General features: G+C 38.8%; 3 protein-coding genes across 3 annotated transcripts; all 3 read left to right on the forward strand.

The window, feature by feature from the left end:
- Window positions 1-252: 252 nt before the first annotated feature.
- LOC308095564 (tumor necrosis factor-like) lies at window positions 253-1,465 on the forward strand (the record flags this gene model as incomplete). Its single annotated transcript, XM_080442619.1, has 3 exons — window positions 253-384; window positions 501-528; window positions 990-1,465. The coding sequence occupies 3 exons, from the start codon at window positions 253-255 to the stop codon at window positions 1,463-1,465; spliced, it is 636 nt and encodes a 211-aa protein (XP_080298745.1).
- Window positions 1,466-5,668: 4,203 nt separating this feature from the next.
- On the forward strand, window positions 5,669-7,026 carry LOC308095565 (tumor necrosis factor-like; the record flags this gene model as incomplete). Its single annotated transcript, XM_080442620.1, has 3 exons — window positions 5,669-5,836; window positions 5,959-5,986; window positions 6,560-7,026. The coding sequence occupies 3 exons, from the start codon at window positions 5,669-5,671 to the stop codon at window positions 7,024-7,026; spliced, it is 663 nt and encodes a 220-aa protein (XP_080298746.1).
- Window positions 7,027-9,856: 2,830 nt separating this feature from the next.
- On the forward strand, window positions 9,857-11,102 carry LOC308095567 (tumor necrosis factor-like; the record flags this gene model as incomplete). The annotated part of the gene is made up of 4 exons (XM_080442621.1): window positions 9,857-10,024; window positions 10,127-10,154; window positions 10,333-10,392; window positions 10,615-11,102. The coding sequence occupies 4 exons, from the start codon at window positions 9,857-9,859 to the stop codon at window positions 11,100-11,102; spliced, it is 744 nt and encodes a 247-aa protein (XP_080298747.1).
- Between the last annotated feature and the right edge of the window lie 3,853 nt (window positions 11,103-14,955).

A 14,955-nucleotide genomic window follows, 5' to 3' on the forward strand; every position in this document is an offset into this window, starting at 1 on the left:
GTGACATCACTGGAGTTCCCCCCTGGTGGAGACTCTCTTTTAAAAGAGCGCTCAGAGTGTCAGCTCCTCAATCACTCCAACAGAAACAAAAAGAGCATCTTTCATTAAGACACATAGACATTACCAGCGTTATTCAATTTTGTACTCTCCAGCCTGTGAACAGCAAAGGACTGACACTTGGCGTGAAGTTTTGCTCCACTGAAAAAGTCAAAGCGCTTCACATCAATGAAAGGTGACACAATACGTTTGGACATGGGCCCCACCGAGACAGGAGAAGTTAATGTGACAAGGGAGCTGTCTACCCACAGTTGGAAGAGGACTGGAGCATTGCTGATGATAACACTGTGTTTTGCTGCTGCTATCTTCTTCACTTTTCACTACAAGGTAACACGAACAAGTCTCTGAAGGATTAGCATTGTTCATGGGTTGAAATGCCCATTTTCCTGAAATGAATCACAGTTCCTAACCATTTGTTTCCCATTTTTTCTTCTCTACTACAGGAACATCATCATGCTGTGGAAGCTGATGGTGAGGACTTCTTTTCTGTCTTTTCTATTTGTCAATGTTATTATATGCAATTGAGAAGCCAATTTTGCTAACATCCATCCCACTACTGATTTAAGTTGAGTGTACCAGACAGTCTTCATATAGTGATCATGAAGTTCAAATCAACCTGTCGAGCAGGTTTCTAAATCTCTATATCTTCCATGCAGATCTCCGCCATACATTGAGACAAATCTCTGGGAATGTCAGAGCTGCCATTCATTTAGAAGGTAAGAATATACTACATAATATTCAGAACAACAGAACAAGTTCAGCTGGGAATTAACATAGCCGATAAACAAACTGGAAAATACTAATTTGTATTATTCTTGTTTTTGAAGGTTCAGCCAATGTACTACTGTTTGTATTTTATAATGTCCAACCTCGTTGTAACTCAGATCCACATGAACATCTTCTACGCTTTGTCTTCTGTCCCGTTCCAATAGGTGAATACAACGAAACCCTTGAAATGCTGGAGTGGAAACAGGGGGTGGACCAGTACCACGCTGAAGGAGACCTTAGGCTGGTTCAAAATATGATTGAGATCCCAAGGCCAGGACTGTACTTTGTTTACAGTCAGGCCTCATTCCACGTTAACTGCTACCTTGATGAGGAGGACATTGACAGTGCAGCGAGGAAGATGACCCATGTGAGCCATGCAGTGAAGCTTTGCTCCCCTTCCTATGGGAACACTGAGGAATGCAAGAAGTATGAGACCATACTGCACTCTGTTCGCACCGCCTGTGAAAAGAAGGCGAGCAACGACCCGGAAGCAGATGACAAGTGGTACGGTTCCGTCTACATGGGGGCCGTGTTCAACCTCCGCAAGGGAGACCGGCTCAAGACGGTCATGGACAAAAAGTTCCTGCCCCACCTGGACGACCAATCTGGGAACACCTTCTTCGGCGTGTTTGCCTTATGATGACAAACAGCTGCTGATAGTGTTGGAGATGGCGAGGCAGCTATGATGAAGTATAAAGTGCGTGATGAAGGATTTAGACCTATTGGACATTTAATATGATTGCATACTGTGCCGTCATACTGAAGCCAGATCTAGATATTCTATCACTATACCAGGTTTTATACCAACCCATGTTAACTGCAGCAGTTTGTCATTATTGGGTTGACTGTAGAATAATGTACAACCATAGTTATCTCTCTGGGTCTGCATTATGAAAATACTAATTTACTATGTACTATAACTTTATTGATATTGATAATGTGATAATGTGTTGCGAATGTATTACTGCACACTGAGCGTGCCACTACAGTTTGACAACGAGAGCTGATATTACTGATCAGGCGATTATAGCCTCATTCATGAATGTGCTTTCAATGAATGTGCTGAAGAGCCTATTTATTTATTATTTATTTATTTGCTTGTTTATTTATTTATTTATTTATTGTATTATACTATATAGATTTTGATTGTATGTTTTTTAGTTCAAATTACAGTATGTTCTGACTATTTTGATGAATGTATTTATTCACTTTAAATGTTATTTATTCAAATTTGCACTTAGTTGTTATTCATCTCTATTTTAATTTATTAATATATTTATGTTATGATGTATATTGTGAAATCCTGGGGAGAAATGTCATCATGGTGCCTGTGGTGCTGTGAAATCCTGACCAAATAAAACGTCAAAAATATGATATTGCATAATAACAATTTTACTTTTAGATGTAGAAACTCAACAACAGCAACTGTGCCAAACAAATAAGGGCTAAAAATAAACTTCTCTAGAAATATGCCGAAAGGGAACATGAGTCAAAAGGAGGAAGGGAAGGCTTACAGTGAAAAAACAAAGGTGACAAGTAACGGCATGCATGTGCGGGGGGTTGGGGTGTGGGAAACACGCGGGAGAGGCAAATTAAAAATATATATATTCTGAGCTGTATCTACTGTACACTGGATCTCAGAATGAGTGAATGAGAAAATATAATTATGTACGGTCTATCAACAAAGAGTATAGGTGGATAAACACGTAAGTATGTATCGTATAATAACAGTAGTGTTGATAGACTGTGGAGTATATTAATAAATATACATTATGTACACACACACACACACACACACACACACACACACACACACACACACACACACACGCGCACACTAGTGGTCCATGTACAAGTGAACCAAAGTCCATGCAGGAGTCAGTAGTCACAAAGAAGTAGAGAGTGGAGGTCTTAAAGTTCTCATAGCTTGGATGTGGAGTCTGGTGTCTACTGGCACAAAGGACTGGCCTTTCAGCCGCTGTCCTCGCCGCATATCATCAAGGACAGACACCCCAGCCACAACCTGTTCATCCCGCTTCTTTGACTGTGGCCAGGCAAGGAGGTCTACCAAAGTATCAAAGGCAGGGCCGTGTTTAAGCACAGGCAATGTAGGCAAATGCCTATATACAAATATTTGTATATTTCATGGAGTACAACATTAACCGAATTAACCTAATTAATGTAACACACTCGGTTAAAAACAGCACATTTTCGCACGCGCACGTGCATTCATCCTTGGGGGGGCCCCGAAAATTTGCCTTTGCCTAGGGTGGTTCACATTAATGCGGCCCTGATCAAAGGCAAGACCACCAGATTTCCGAACAGCTTCCAATCAAGTGGCTCTACTTAACCAACCCACACATGTCCTCTGTACTATACCTGACAAAGAAACCAGCCGGTTGAAACGCTGTGTCTGCGACTATTATTTTCAGGTTTTAGACAGTGTCAGTCATTACAATAAAACAGTATGTGCAGATCTTTTTTTCTGCCACCCCCCCCCCCCCCCCCAACATACCATGGCAGACAAAAAAAAGAGACTGACTATACAGACGGATAGAGCATCCGCAGCAGCCTGTGGCTCACATTGATGGACCTTCGCCTCTTCAAGATTAAAAGCTTGCTCTGTCCCTTCCTGCAGTGGTTCTCAAACATGTTCATGTCAAGGAAATGTATTTGGCCGTGGACCCCCGTCTTAAAAGATTTTGTGCCAGGGACCTCCATAGGAGGAGATTTGTGTTGTTATCAAAATGATTCCACATTTTTCACAATTAAAAAAAATAGCCAAATAGCAGATCTACAATGTCACAACGCATTGCGTCACAACCTTGGGGGACCGCCGGTATTACTCACCAGCACATCTGACAGGTTGCCCTGCAGTCTGATAGTATGGCCTGCTGGTGAGGTAGTCTATAAGGGTAATATCTGTAAGGTAATACCAGGAAAATTCCATTTTTACATCCATCTAAATATAGAAAGGAATCCTCCCCCCCCTCACTCAAATTGCCCTCACCAGAAAGAGGAAGAAACTTGAATAAAATGTTAGGAGAAATTCAGAGTTTGTGTCAATAGCATTGAGAAGATATGTATAGACATGAACTGGTTTATGAGACAAAGAGGACTGGAAAGTTATACCTGGTACACATGATAAAGTTGCAACTTTCCATAATACAATAATCCAACCTTGATAGTTGGAATGTTGCCCAATTAGTCACACAAGCATAAACAAATGTGTAGCCACACTACCAAAACAAAAAACAGTTTTTATTCTAGGTGACTGACTCAGCTCTTGGCAATTATAATAATAATAACAACAACAACAACTATTATTATTATTACAATTATTATTATTATTATTATTATTATTATTATTATTATTATTATTATTATTATTATTATTATTATTATTATTATTATTATTATTATTATTACTATTATCCTGCTATAACATCAGGAAACCTCTGTCTGTGTATTTGTCACCATCCATTTTTCTCAATGAAGGTCTGATTTGGCAGAAACGTTGCCCAGTTATGGAGATGGCTGATGTTATAAATGACTGTTCAAAGACTGGCTACATGAAATCCAAGAACCATATGGAAGCCATGCCTGTATTAGACCTTTATTTCAACAAACCGCATGGTTTATGCGAGGTTATGAATTCTCAGTTTTTCCATTTCCATTGCATTTCCGTTCTTGGTAGTTATAATTCCTCTGCACAATAAATAGAGTACTCTTACTTTTCAAATAATAATCACACAGAACAGCACAATGTCTCTTGCACTGTCTATTTTTACAACCGGAAGGAAATGCAGGAAATGAGAAATGAGATCATGACACCTCTATTTCACTTCCTAATTAGTTTTTTAGCACATGGCATTAAAAAAAACTGTGACAGATGCTCATTGCATTGCATTTATACATCATCTAATAAAACATAATTAAAAGATCATTATAATTTGTCATTCTGAAAATATACAGCAGTAATGACTATGAATCGCAAACTCATGAATCAATAACACCTGGTACATATAGTCCACAAATGGTATGGGCCCTATCTGGTTCTCAAACATGTTCATGTCGGCCCCCAAATTGATACGATTTGGTATGCGGACATGGACCCCCGTTTGATAGGATTTTGTTCGAGGGTCCCAGGGACCACCACCGATTTTTGTTGTTAGACTAGTGCATCATTCTACAACTGTCATGAGGACAGATTGAATGGTATGCTCTGAATGGTCATTCTCATATATTCTCTCTTTGGACTAACTAGTGGGTGAAATAATATCATTTTGAGAACCACTCTATACACTCATATTGTTTACCTATATCATTATTAGTGTGTGCGTGCGTGCATGTTTTTTTGTTTTTTTTGTTTGTTCTTTATTTACCCAGGGTAGTAGCAGAGCACAAGTGCTCATTTTCAGCAACGCCCTGCACATAGAAACACACAGACAGACAGACAATGTGGGTGTGTGTGAGTGAGAGTGAGAGAGAGGAGAGAGAATGGAGAACTGTGTGTAAACTGTGTTCCTCTGCGACAGCCGAGTCTGTGACAGCAGAAGAAAACTCCTTCCTCAACTCTCCACTCACTCACACTGTGTGACATCACTGGAGTTTCCTCCTGATGTAGAGCTCTGTTTAAATAGCGCTCAGTCAGAGTATCAGTTCATCAATCAATTCGACAGAGACGAAAAGAGCATCTTTCACGAAGCCTCAGAGGTATTACCCTTGCCGTTATTCTATTTTATACTCTCCAATCTCTAAAAAGAAAAGGACTAACACTTGGCTTGAAGTGGCCCTTGGACACCGTTTTTCTCCACTGAAAAAGACAAAGCGCTTCACAACAATGAAAGGTGACAGCCCAGTGCTGTTGGACATGGGCCCCACCGAGACAGAAGAGGTTACTGTGACAAGGGAGCCGTCTACGCACAGCGATTGTTGGAAAAGGACTGGAGCCCTGCTGGCAATTACAATGTGTTTTGCTGCTGCTATCTTCTTCACCTTTCACTACAAGGTAACCAGCACAAGTTTCTAAAGGATTAGAAGAACTGTTCATGGGTTGAAAAGTCTGCTTTCCTGAAATGAATTGGTTTCTAACAAATGTATTTGTTTCCCCTCTTTTCTTCTCTACTACAGGAACATCATCACGCTGCAGAATCCGACGGTGAGGACTTATTTTCTGAATAAAAAAATTCTATTAGTATGTATGTTATGTTAAGCAGTTGATATGCCAATATTGCTGATATCCCGTCACCAATTTAAGCGGAGTCATGCTGATCATGAAGTTGAGAAACATCAACCTGTCGAGCAAGTTTCTAAATCTCTGTCTTCCTGCAGATCTCCGCCACTCATTGAGACAAATCTCTGACTCTGGGAATGTAAGAGCTGCCATTCATTTACATGGTAAGAATATACTTCATATGTATTCAGCATAACAGAACAAGTTCAGCTGGCCAATAAATAAGCAGGATATAACTTTAAAGGCTAAATTTGAACTATTTGTTTTTGAAGCTGTAATCTGGGAATATGTTAGCCTGGTAAACCCTCCCTCCGGAAAATCTCATTTCCATTTGATAAATTACAAATGAGATTCCGGAGGGAGGGTTTACCAGGCTAGGAATATGTAGCTGTTCAGTCAGTCAGTCAGTCTATATGTATTTTACTAATGTCCAACCTCATTGTAACTCCGATCCACATGAACATCTTCCACCGTTTCCCTTTTCACCCATTCCAATAGGTGAATACAACGAAAAGCTCACAAACTCAGTGGAGTGGAAACAGGGGGTGGACCAGTCTCACGCTGAAGGCCTCAGTTTGGACCATAATGAGATTGTGATCGCAAGGCCAGGACTGTACTTTGTGTACAGTCAGGCCTCGTTCCACGTCAGCTGCCACCTTGATGACGAGGACATCGGCAGCGTGGCAGGGAAGATGGTGAGCTATGCGGTGAAGCTTTGGTCCCCTTCTTACGGGAACTCTGAGGAAGACAAGCACTATGAGACCATACTGCGCTCTGTTCGCACCACCTGTGAAAAGAAGGCGAGCAAAGCTGATGAATGGCACGGTTCTGCCTATATGGGGGCCGTGTTCAAGCTCCACAAGGGAGACCGGCTCAAGAGCGTCATGGACAAAACTTTGCTGCCTACTGGATTTGTCCTGGATGACAAATCTGGGAACACCTTCTTCGGTGTGTTCGCCTTGTGATGACAAACGGCGGATGATAATGTTGCTGATGGTGAGGTTATTGGACATTTAATATTGCATACTGTGGCATCATACTGAAGCCAGATCTGTGTTCCATCAACACACCAGGTTTTATACCAACCCATGTTAACTGCAGCAGTTTGTCAATGGGTGTACAGTAGAATAATGTACAACCATGGCCATCTCTATGGGTCTGCATTACAACAATATTACTGTATGTACTATGTACTACCATCTTATTGTGATAAAGTATGTTCAATTTATTACTGCACACTGAGTGTGCCACTATAGTTTGACAACAAACTGACAGCTTTGAGAGGAGCTGATACTGCTGATCACTGACTCTAATTAATATCAATATTTATTTATCATTATTTATTTTTCAATGAATGTGTTATATGTGTGTATATGTGTGCTATCCTATTTATTTATTTATATATTTATGTATTTATTTATTGATATTTATTGTACTGTGGATTTTGAGTTCATACTGAGTATTCTGAGAAATGTATTATTTTTTTAAATGTAAAATTTGCACTTATTTCAGTTGGTTATTCATCTCTGTTTTAATTTATTATATTTATTACAGTCCTGGGGGGCTGTGAAATTGTGAACAAATAAAAACATAACATTGAAATGATTTTACTTTTATATGTAGATTCGTTCTGGTTCAGGGTGTCAGTAAATGGTAATTAACAGGGAGATATCAGGGACAATGCATTTCTCCATTAAATGTTTGGCAACCGATAACACAATATCTAGACAACAATATCAGTTATATGGAAATGACTGAAAATGACATCCCACAATCAAGTCAACACAGACGACTTCTACTTTAAAATGTAGAGTTTAAAGGCCACTTCCTCACCAGCTTGTTCAGTTTGTTGGCATCCCTTGAATTGATGTACCCCAACCTACCACAGCAAAGAAAATGACACTGGCTACTACAGACTGATAGAACATCTTCAGCAGCATGTTGCATATACCCCTTTGATATACCTTCTCAGATTAACAGATTATCAAACAGCTTGCTCTGTTACTTCCTGTAGAGGGCCTCAGTATCCCAGGAACATGTACTGTAGGTGTCCATATCCTCCAACTCCACCCTTCATATGGTGATGGGAGTTGGCAGTTGGGGGCCAACTCCACCAGTAGTCCACCACCAGCTCCTTTCCAATGTTGAGCTGGAGGGCCTTGTTGTCACATTCCCCAATGTAACTCTCCACCAGGGCTCTGTACTCCCCGTTGTCATCCGTGATGCAACTGAAAATGGAGGAGTTATCGGAGAACTTCCGAGGTGGTACATACAGTACATGAGTTGAAGCGGAAGTTGGAGGTGCTGTAGAGGACACTGTGACCAGGAAAGTTGCCAGCACGGTTCCACTTCCTTGGGGAGCAACTGGTGTTGCTGACCAGCACATCTGCAGGCTGCCCTGCATGCAGTCTGATAGTGTGGTTTGCTGAGTTAAGGTAACGTCTGTAAGGGTCCTTAAATATTTTGTCACATAAGTGATTGACTCAGCAACACAATAACAGATAAATAATTTAAGCTATATCCCAATTTGTTTTCATTGCATTTCCGACGCTGTGCACAATAAATAAAATACTTTACTAATTTTCAACTAATATTCACACAGAACAGCACATGTTTCTTGCACTCAACCTGTTTTTACAACAGGAAGGAAATGAGATTGCAATCATGACACTATTTCTTTTTTTAAATGGTAACATTATGCTTATTGCCTTTATATATCACCTATCCATAATATAATGCAAAATAAAGACAATTCTATATAGCAACAAATACTTAAATGAGAAGAATACTTTGTAATTATGACAAAACAACAGTAATGATTATTAATTGTGAATTGAACTTAATGAATTAATATCACCTGATACCATTAGATTGACCATCTACAGTATACACAATTGCATGGGTCCCATAGGGCTGACTAGTACACTACATGATATAAAGTAAACAATATGAGTATAATGTATAATGATTACTTTATACTTCTATTGTCTACTTATATCATTATTAGTGTATGTTTTAGGGATTCATATTATTTCTCATCTTCATTCAACATTATAGGGAGAAGTATACAGAAAAGGAATTAGCCAAACTCAAAATAATACTGTCAGACGTTTGACATACTCTTTGCGAACTAATAAGTACTGTAAAGACATATGTTTGAGTCCTCACATGTGGCATGCTAGCGGTTTGTGGGGATGTGGTGCAGATGAATGTGTGTATGGTGTTTTTTTGTGTGTTTGTATGTACGTATTTGATGAATGTGTGTGTGTGTGTGTGTGTGTGTGTGTGTGTGTGTGTGTGTGTGTGTGTGTGTGTGTGTGTGTGTGTGTGTGTGTGTGTGTGTGTGTGTGTGTGTGTGTGTGTGTGTGTGTGTGTGTGTGTGTGTGTGTGTGTGTGTGTGTGTGTGAGAGAGAGAGAGAGAGAGAGAGAGAGAGAGAGAGAGAGAGAGAGAGAGAGAGAGAGAGAGAGAGACGCTCGTACTGAATGGAGACCTGAAGGGTAATAACTGTGGTGTTCCTCTGTGACAGCCCTCCCCAGCAGAAGAAAAGTCTTCCTCAACAACTCTCCACTCACTCACACTGTGTAACATCAGTGGAGTGCTTAAATATCGCTCTGTCAGAGTAGAAGCTCATCAATCAATTCAACAGAGACGAAAAGAACACCTTCACTAACGTTACCACTGGGGTATTCTATTGTATACACTCCAACCTGTGAACAGCAAAGAACTGACACTTGGCTTGAAGTGGCCCTTGGACACTCTTTTGCTCCACTGAAAAGACAAAGCACTTCACAATAATGAAAGGTGACAACCCAGTGCTGTTGGACATGGGCCCCAAAGAGACAGAAGAGGTTACTATGACAAGGGAGCCGTCTACGCACAGCAATTGTTGGAAGAGGACTGGAGTCCTGCTCGCGATAACACTGTGTTTTGCTGCTGCTATCTTCTTCACCTTTCACTCCAACGTAACAAGCGCAAGTATCTGAAGGAAAAGTTCATGGGCCAAAAAGCCAACTTAAAAACAAAACAAAACACTGTTTCTAACTATATTTTCTTCTCTACTACAGGAACATCATCTTGCTGTGGAAGCTGATGGTGAGGACCTATTTTCTTAATTGTAAAATGTTATTATATCATGAATATTCTGCAGTTGACATGCCAATCTTGCTGATATCCTGTTACTGATATAAGCTGAGTGCGCCAGATATAGTAGAGTCAGTTGAGAAACATCAATCTGTCGAGCAAGTTTCTAAATCTCTGTCTCTTCCTGCAGATCTCCGCCACACATTGAGACAAATCTCTGGGTATGTAAGAGCCGTCATTCATTTAGAAGGTAAGAAAATTATATATATATATATATATATATATATATATATATATATATATATATATATATATATATATATATATATATAGTTGTCTAGATATTGTGTTATCATAATAACAGAACAGGTTCAAACTATTTGTACTTCATTAATATCCAATCTCATTGTAACTCAAACATGCATACTACATGAACATCTTCCAACGTTTCTCTTTTCACCCGTTCCAATAGGTGAATATAACAAAAACCTTGAAAAGCTGGAGTGGAAACAGGGGGTGGACCATTACCATGCTGAAGGAGGCCTCAGATTGGACCATAATGAGATTGTGATCCCAAGGCACGGACTGTACTTTGTGTACAGTCAGGCCTCGTTCCGCGTCAGCTGCCAACTTGATGAACACCTTGATCATGAGGACATTGACAGCGCGGTAAGGAAGATGGTCCATGTGAGCCATGCAGTGAAGCTTTGGTCCCCTTCTTACGGGAACACTGACGAAGACAAGAACTATGAGACCATACTGCACTCTGTTAGCACCGGCTGTGAAAAGAAGGCAAGCGAAAACCCGGAAGCAGATGACAAGTGGCACGGTTCCGTCTACATGGGGGCTGTGTTCAACCTCCACAAGGGAGACCGGCTAAAGACGGTCATGAACAAAAAGTTCCTGCCTCTCCTGAACGTCAAATCTGGGAACACCTTCTTCGGTGTCTTCGCCTTGTGATGACAAACAGGTCATAGGGACTTGACCTATTGGACATTTAATATGATTGCATACTGTGGTGTCATACTGAGCCAGATCTGTGATCCATCACCACACCAGGTTTTATACACCCAACCCATGCTAACTGCAGCAGTTTGTCAATGGGTTGACTGTAGACTAATGTACAACCATAGCCATCTCTATAGGTCTACATCACAGCAATGTTACTTTATGTACTATATACTACAATCTTATTATGATTATGTGATGTGTGTAGAATATATTACTGCACACTGAGTGTGCCATCTCCGTTTGACAACAAAAGCTTCGAGAGGAGCTGATATTGCAGACTCTATTTCATATCAAAGTAATATTTATCTATTTATGTACAGTATTCATTTATTTCAATTGAATAAATGTTCAATATATTATTTATTGTATTGTAGTATATAGATGTTGATAGTACTTTTTTTTTTGTTCATACAGACGTATGAACAAAGTGTATTTTTAAAGTTTGTTATTAACTTTTTTAATGAATAAAATGTAAATGTGTCCAATCTGTATGGTAGAGTATGTTAATACAATATAACTTATACAATTGGGGAGGTTGTATTTGTCTCCCTGCTCTTCTATTGAGACATTCAGATTGTGTCAGGTCAAAAGTCATGTCTTACCTAGACACATGGATCTGCCTTTTTTTTTTTTTACCTTATGGTCAAGATTCAATTTACCCCCTGAGCAAGCAGGCAGGCTCTATTAGCTCAGTGGTAAAAATGTCAGCACTTAAGCAGGAAACCAGGTTCAAATTCGGGGTAGAAGATGGAAAGTTACATACTGTAGTGCTGCTTTAAGTCCTAGGGGGAATTGCATAATGGTGCCTGTGGTACTGTGAAACAAAATCGAAAATATGTTTTTCATATTGATATTATTTTACAGATCACACATAATATTTAGACAACAATATCAAATGCCATACCATATAAACATTTGATAGATAAGTAGATTAGATAAGTTCCCCGTAACTGCTGCCTGAACTTCATATAATATTGGCCTATAAATGGACATTGTAAATCTTACATTCAACACCACTGTGAAATTAAATGTATGTTGTATATTATAAGTATCTTTGTTTGTGTTTACAGGACTTACAGGACTATTTGACTGGATCATTTCTGAATGTTAGTGTGGGGCAAATTTAGCTGTTCAAATAATTTCCAAAATATATAGGCTAAAGGTTTATTAGCAAGCCAAATTATATCATGGTACTGTTTTCACATTATTCGAATATCCAGCATTTAAAATAAATTGACCTGTCTCTTTTCACTCTGTCTAGTGTTCAGTATCTAGAAATAAAGGCTATACTTTTTGAAGTGAAGGTTGTGGAATGATGACAGCCTTTCTTCACATAGTGAGCTTGTATATAAGCTATTATTGCTATTTTGTATGTCACATGTCGCATGTAGATGGATGGGCCTGGATTGAGATGCACTCAGAGCCGATTAATCTGATTAATTTGAGAGAAGAAAATGGAAGAAAATAATCTTCAGAGGAGAAAATATGCATACAAGAACAGAATTCAAGCTAAAAACTATAGAGGGTGGCAATTGCCATTCCTGTCAAACAAATACGTGCCTGATTACATCAGCAGGCCCATATGAATAATTCTTAATCATGATTTCATTCACCTGTGTGATTCCCATAGGGCAGGGATTTTCAACTGATTGTGAACCATGACCACTGTCCTGATTAATCAACCTGGGGTTAGTTAAGCGTTTTACCCTCGTTGTTTCTTTGCTGTTGCCTAGTGCTTCCTCATGGGGGAACTGTTGGGTCTCTGTAAAAGAAGGCCTAGGTCGTGATCTGTTCCACATGAAAAATGTCATGAGTGATTTGGGTCTATATAAATAAAATTTACTGATTGATTGATGTTTAGATGTTTGCAGATTTATTTATTTTTTCAGTCATTAACATTAAGAAAATATTTATAGACAGATATTTTATTATGACCCTAGTAAAAAAATCCTATAGGATTCCAATAGAGAAAATCCAATTAAAAATCAGATTTTTTGACTAGGTGAGACAAAGAGGACTATAAAGTTATTCCTGGTACTGATGATAAAGTTGCAACTTGCCAGAATACAACAGTCCAACCCAGATTTTAAATTCTGTGACGGTTCCCTGCTTAGTTATTTCACTCTTAGGTTATTTGGTTATGGTTTGTGTATTTGCTTTGCCCTTCTCATTTCTCCTTTCTCATTGGTTCCTAGGACTTGGGGAGCAGTGCAAGGATGGCCATCAGACTAATTGGGGAGCTTGATTTGATTTGTGCACCTCATGCACCTTATTCAACATTTGTGTTAATACATGCAACACTCAACCACACTACACAATCCACTCATGCATCCAATCAGTCATACAAGGGTAAACGAATGTGTAGCTCCACCACCAAAAAATAAAAGAAAACGTTTTTATTCTATACTGTAGGTGATTGAGCACTTGAGGTGCTTGAAGGTGCTGTGTAGACCTATAGGCACACTTTGTTCCATATGGCGTATTTCCCATCTACAAAACTCTTTAATCATGTATGTTATATAACTCTAATTTAAACAGTATGTTCCAAACAACCATAGATTGGGCCTTTAACTTTACCTTTAACTAACATCATGAATGAAGATAGAAATATGAATGAGTAATGCAAATGAGAATTTCTGTTCATCGTGGAGGTTCCTCTTTCCAGTGTGGGTAGTCTTGCGTAGGCAGACTTTCAGGGATCTCCGCTTATTGATAGGCGGTGGTATCCAATCGTCTGGCTATGCAAAGTCACTTTACAACATCATCATGATGAAACAGTGACGAGCGGAAGAATGGTTTTACATTATTTATTTTATTATTATTTTATTATATTATTTCCCCATTGGATTAGTCATGTTAAAGCGGCGCTATGTAACTTTCTTTTATGAATACAATGTCATTTTGTCTAATCTGTTTGGAAGAGTATGTTAATACAACATAACTTATACAATTGGGGTGGTTGTATTTTGTCTCCCTGCTCTCCTATTGAGACATTTAGATTTTGTCAAAGGTCATGTGTCACAGGATCTGACACAAATTTTGACCTGATGGTCAAGATTCAATTTATCCCCTGAGCAAGCAGGCAGGCTCTATTATCTCAATGGTAAAAATGTCAGCACTTAGGCAGGAAACCAGGTTCAAATCCGATCCGAAGTTTGGCCTAACTCCACTTCTTTCAAGATGCTGACTCATGTACAATGTCTGTCTGTTGACAAATACAGTACTAGTAACTAAGCGCATACAGTAGATATTGGACGTATGTCACTTTGTCTTGCTCTTTATTGATATTGGTATATGCTGTTGCAAATGTTTAGCTTTTTAAACCTGGTTTTATTTGTGATGTCTACTTTATTGCCTACTTTATGTCATATGTTAACACATTCACCGCCAAAGTTTTTTCATAATAAAATCACCCACTGCCAGGGTTTTAATCATTTTTTTCTAGAAACAATGTGAATTATTTGTCCGTTTATTTTTTAACATTGAAGTGAATGTATTTATTTTTATTTTTATTTTTTTTATTTATTAATTCGTTAGGGTTAGGGTTATAAATGTATACAAAAAAATTAGAGAAACTTTTTAGGAATTCAAAAACAGAATAAAAAAAAATAATTAAAAGGGGAGAATTCTCCCCTTTGGCGGTAAAGACCATTGACTGAAAAGGGGAGAATTCTCCCCTTTGGCGGTGAGTGTTAGATAACCACATACAATAGTCCACACACATGCCCATATGGCTGACTAGTACACTATATTATACTCATATTGTTTACTTAAATGTCACACTTTTCAAATAAATAAATAA

This window comes from Gymnoscopelus braueri, assembly GCF_963280865.1.
Source record: "Gymnoscopelus braueri genome assembly, chromosome: 11".
Classification (NCBI taxonomy): Eukaryota; Metazoa; Chordata; class Actinopteri; order Myctophiformes; family Myctophidae; genus Gymnoscopelus; species Gymnoscopelus braueri.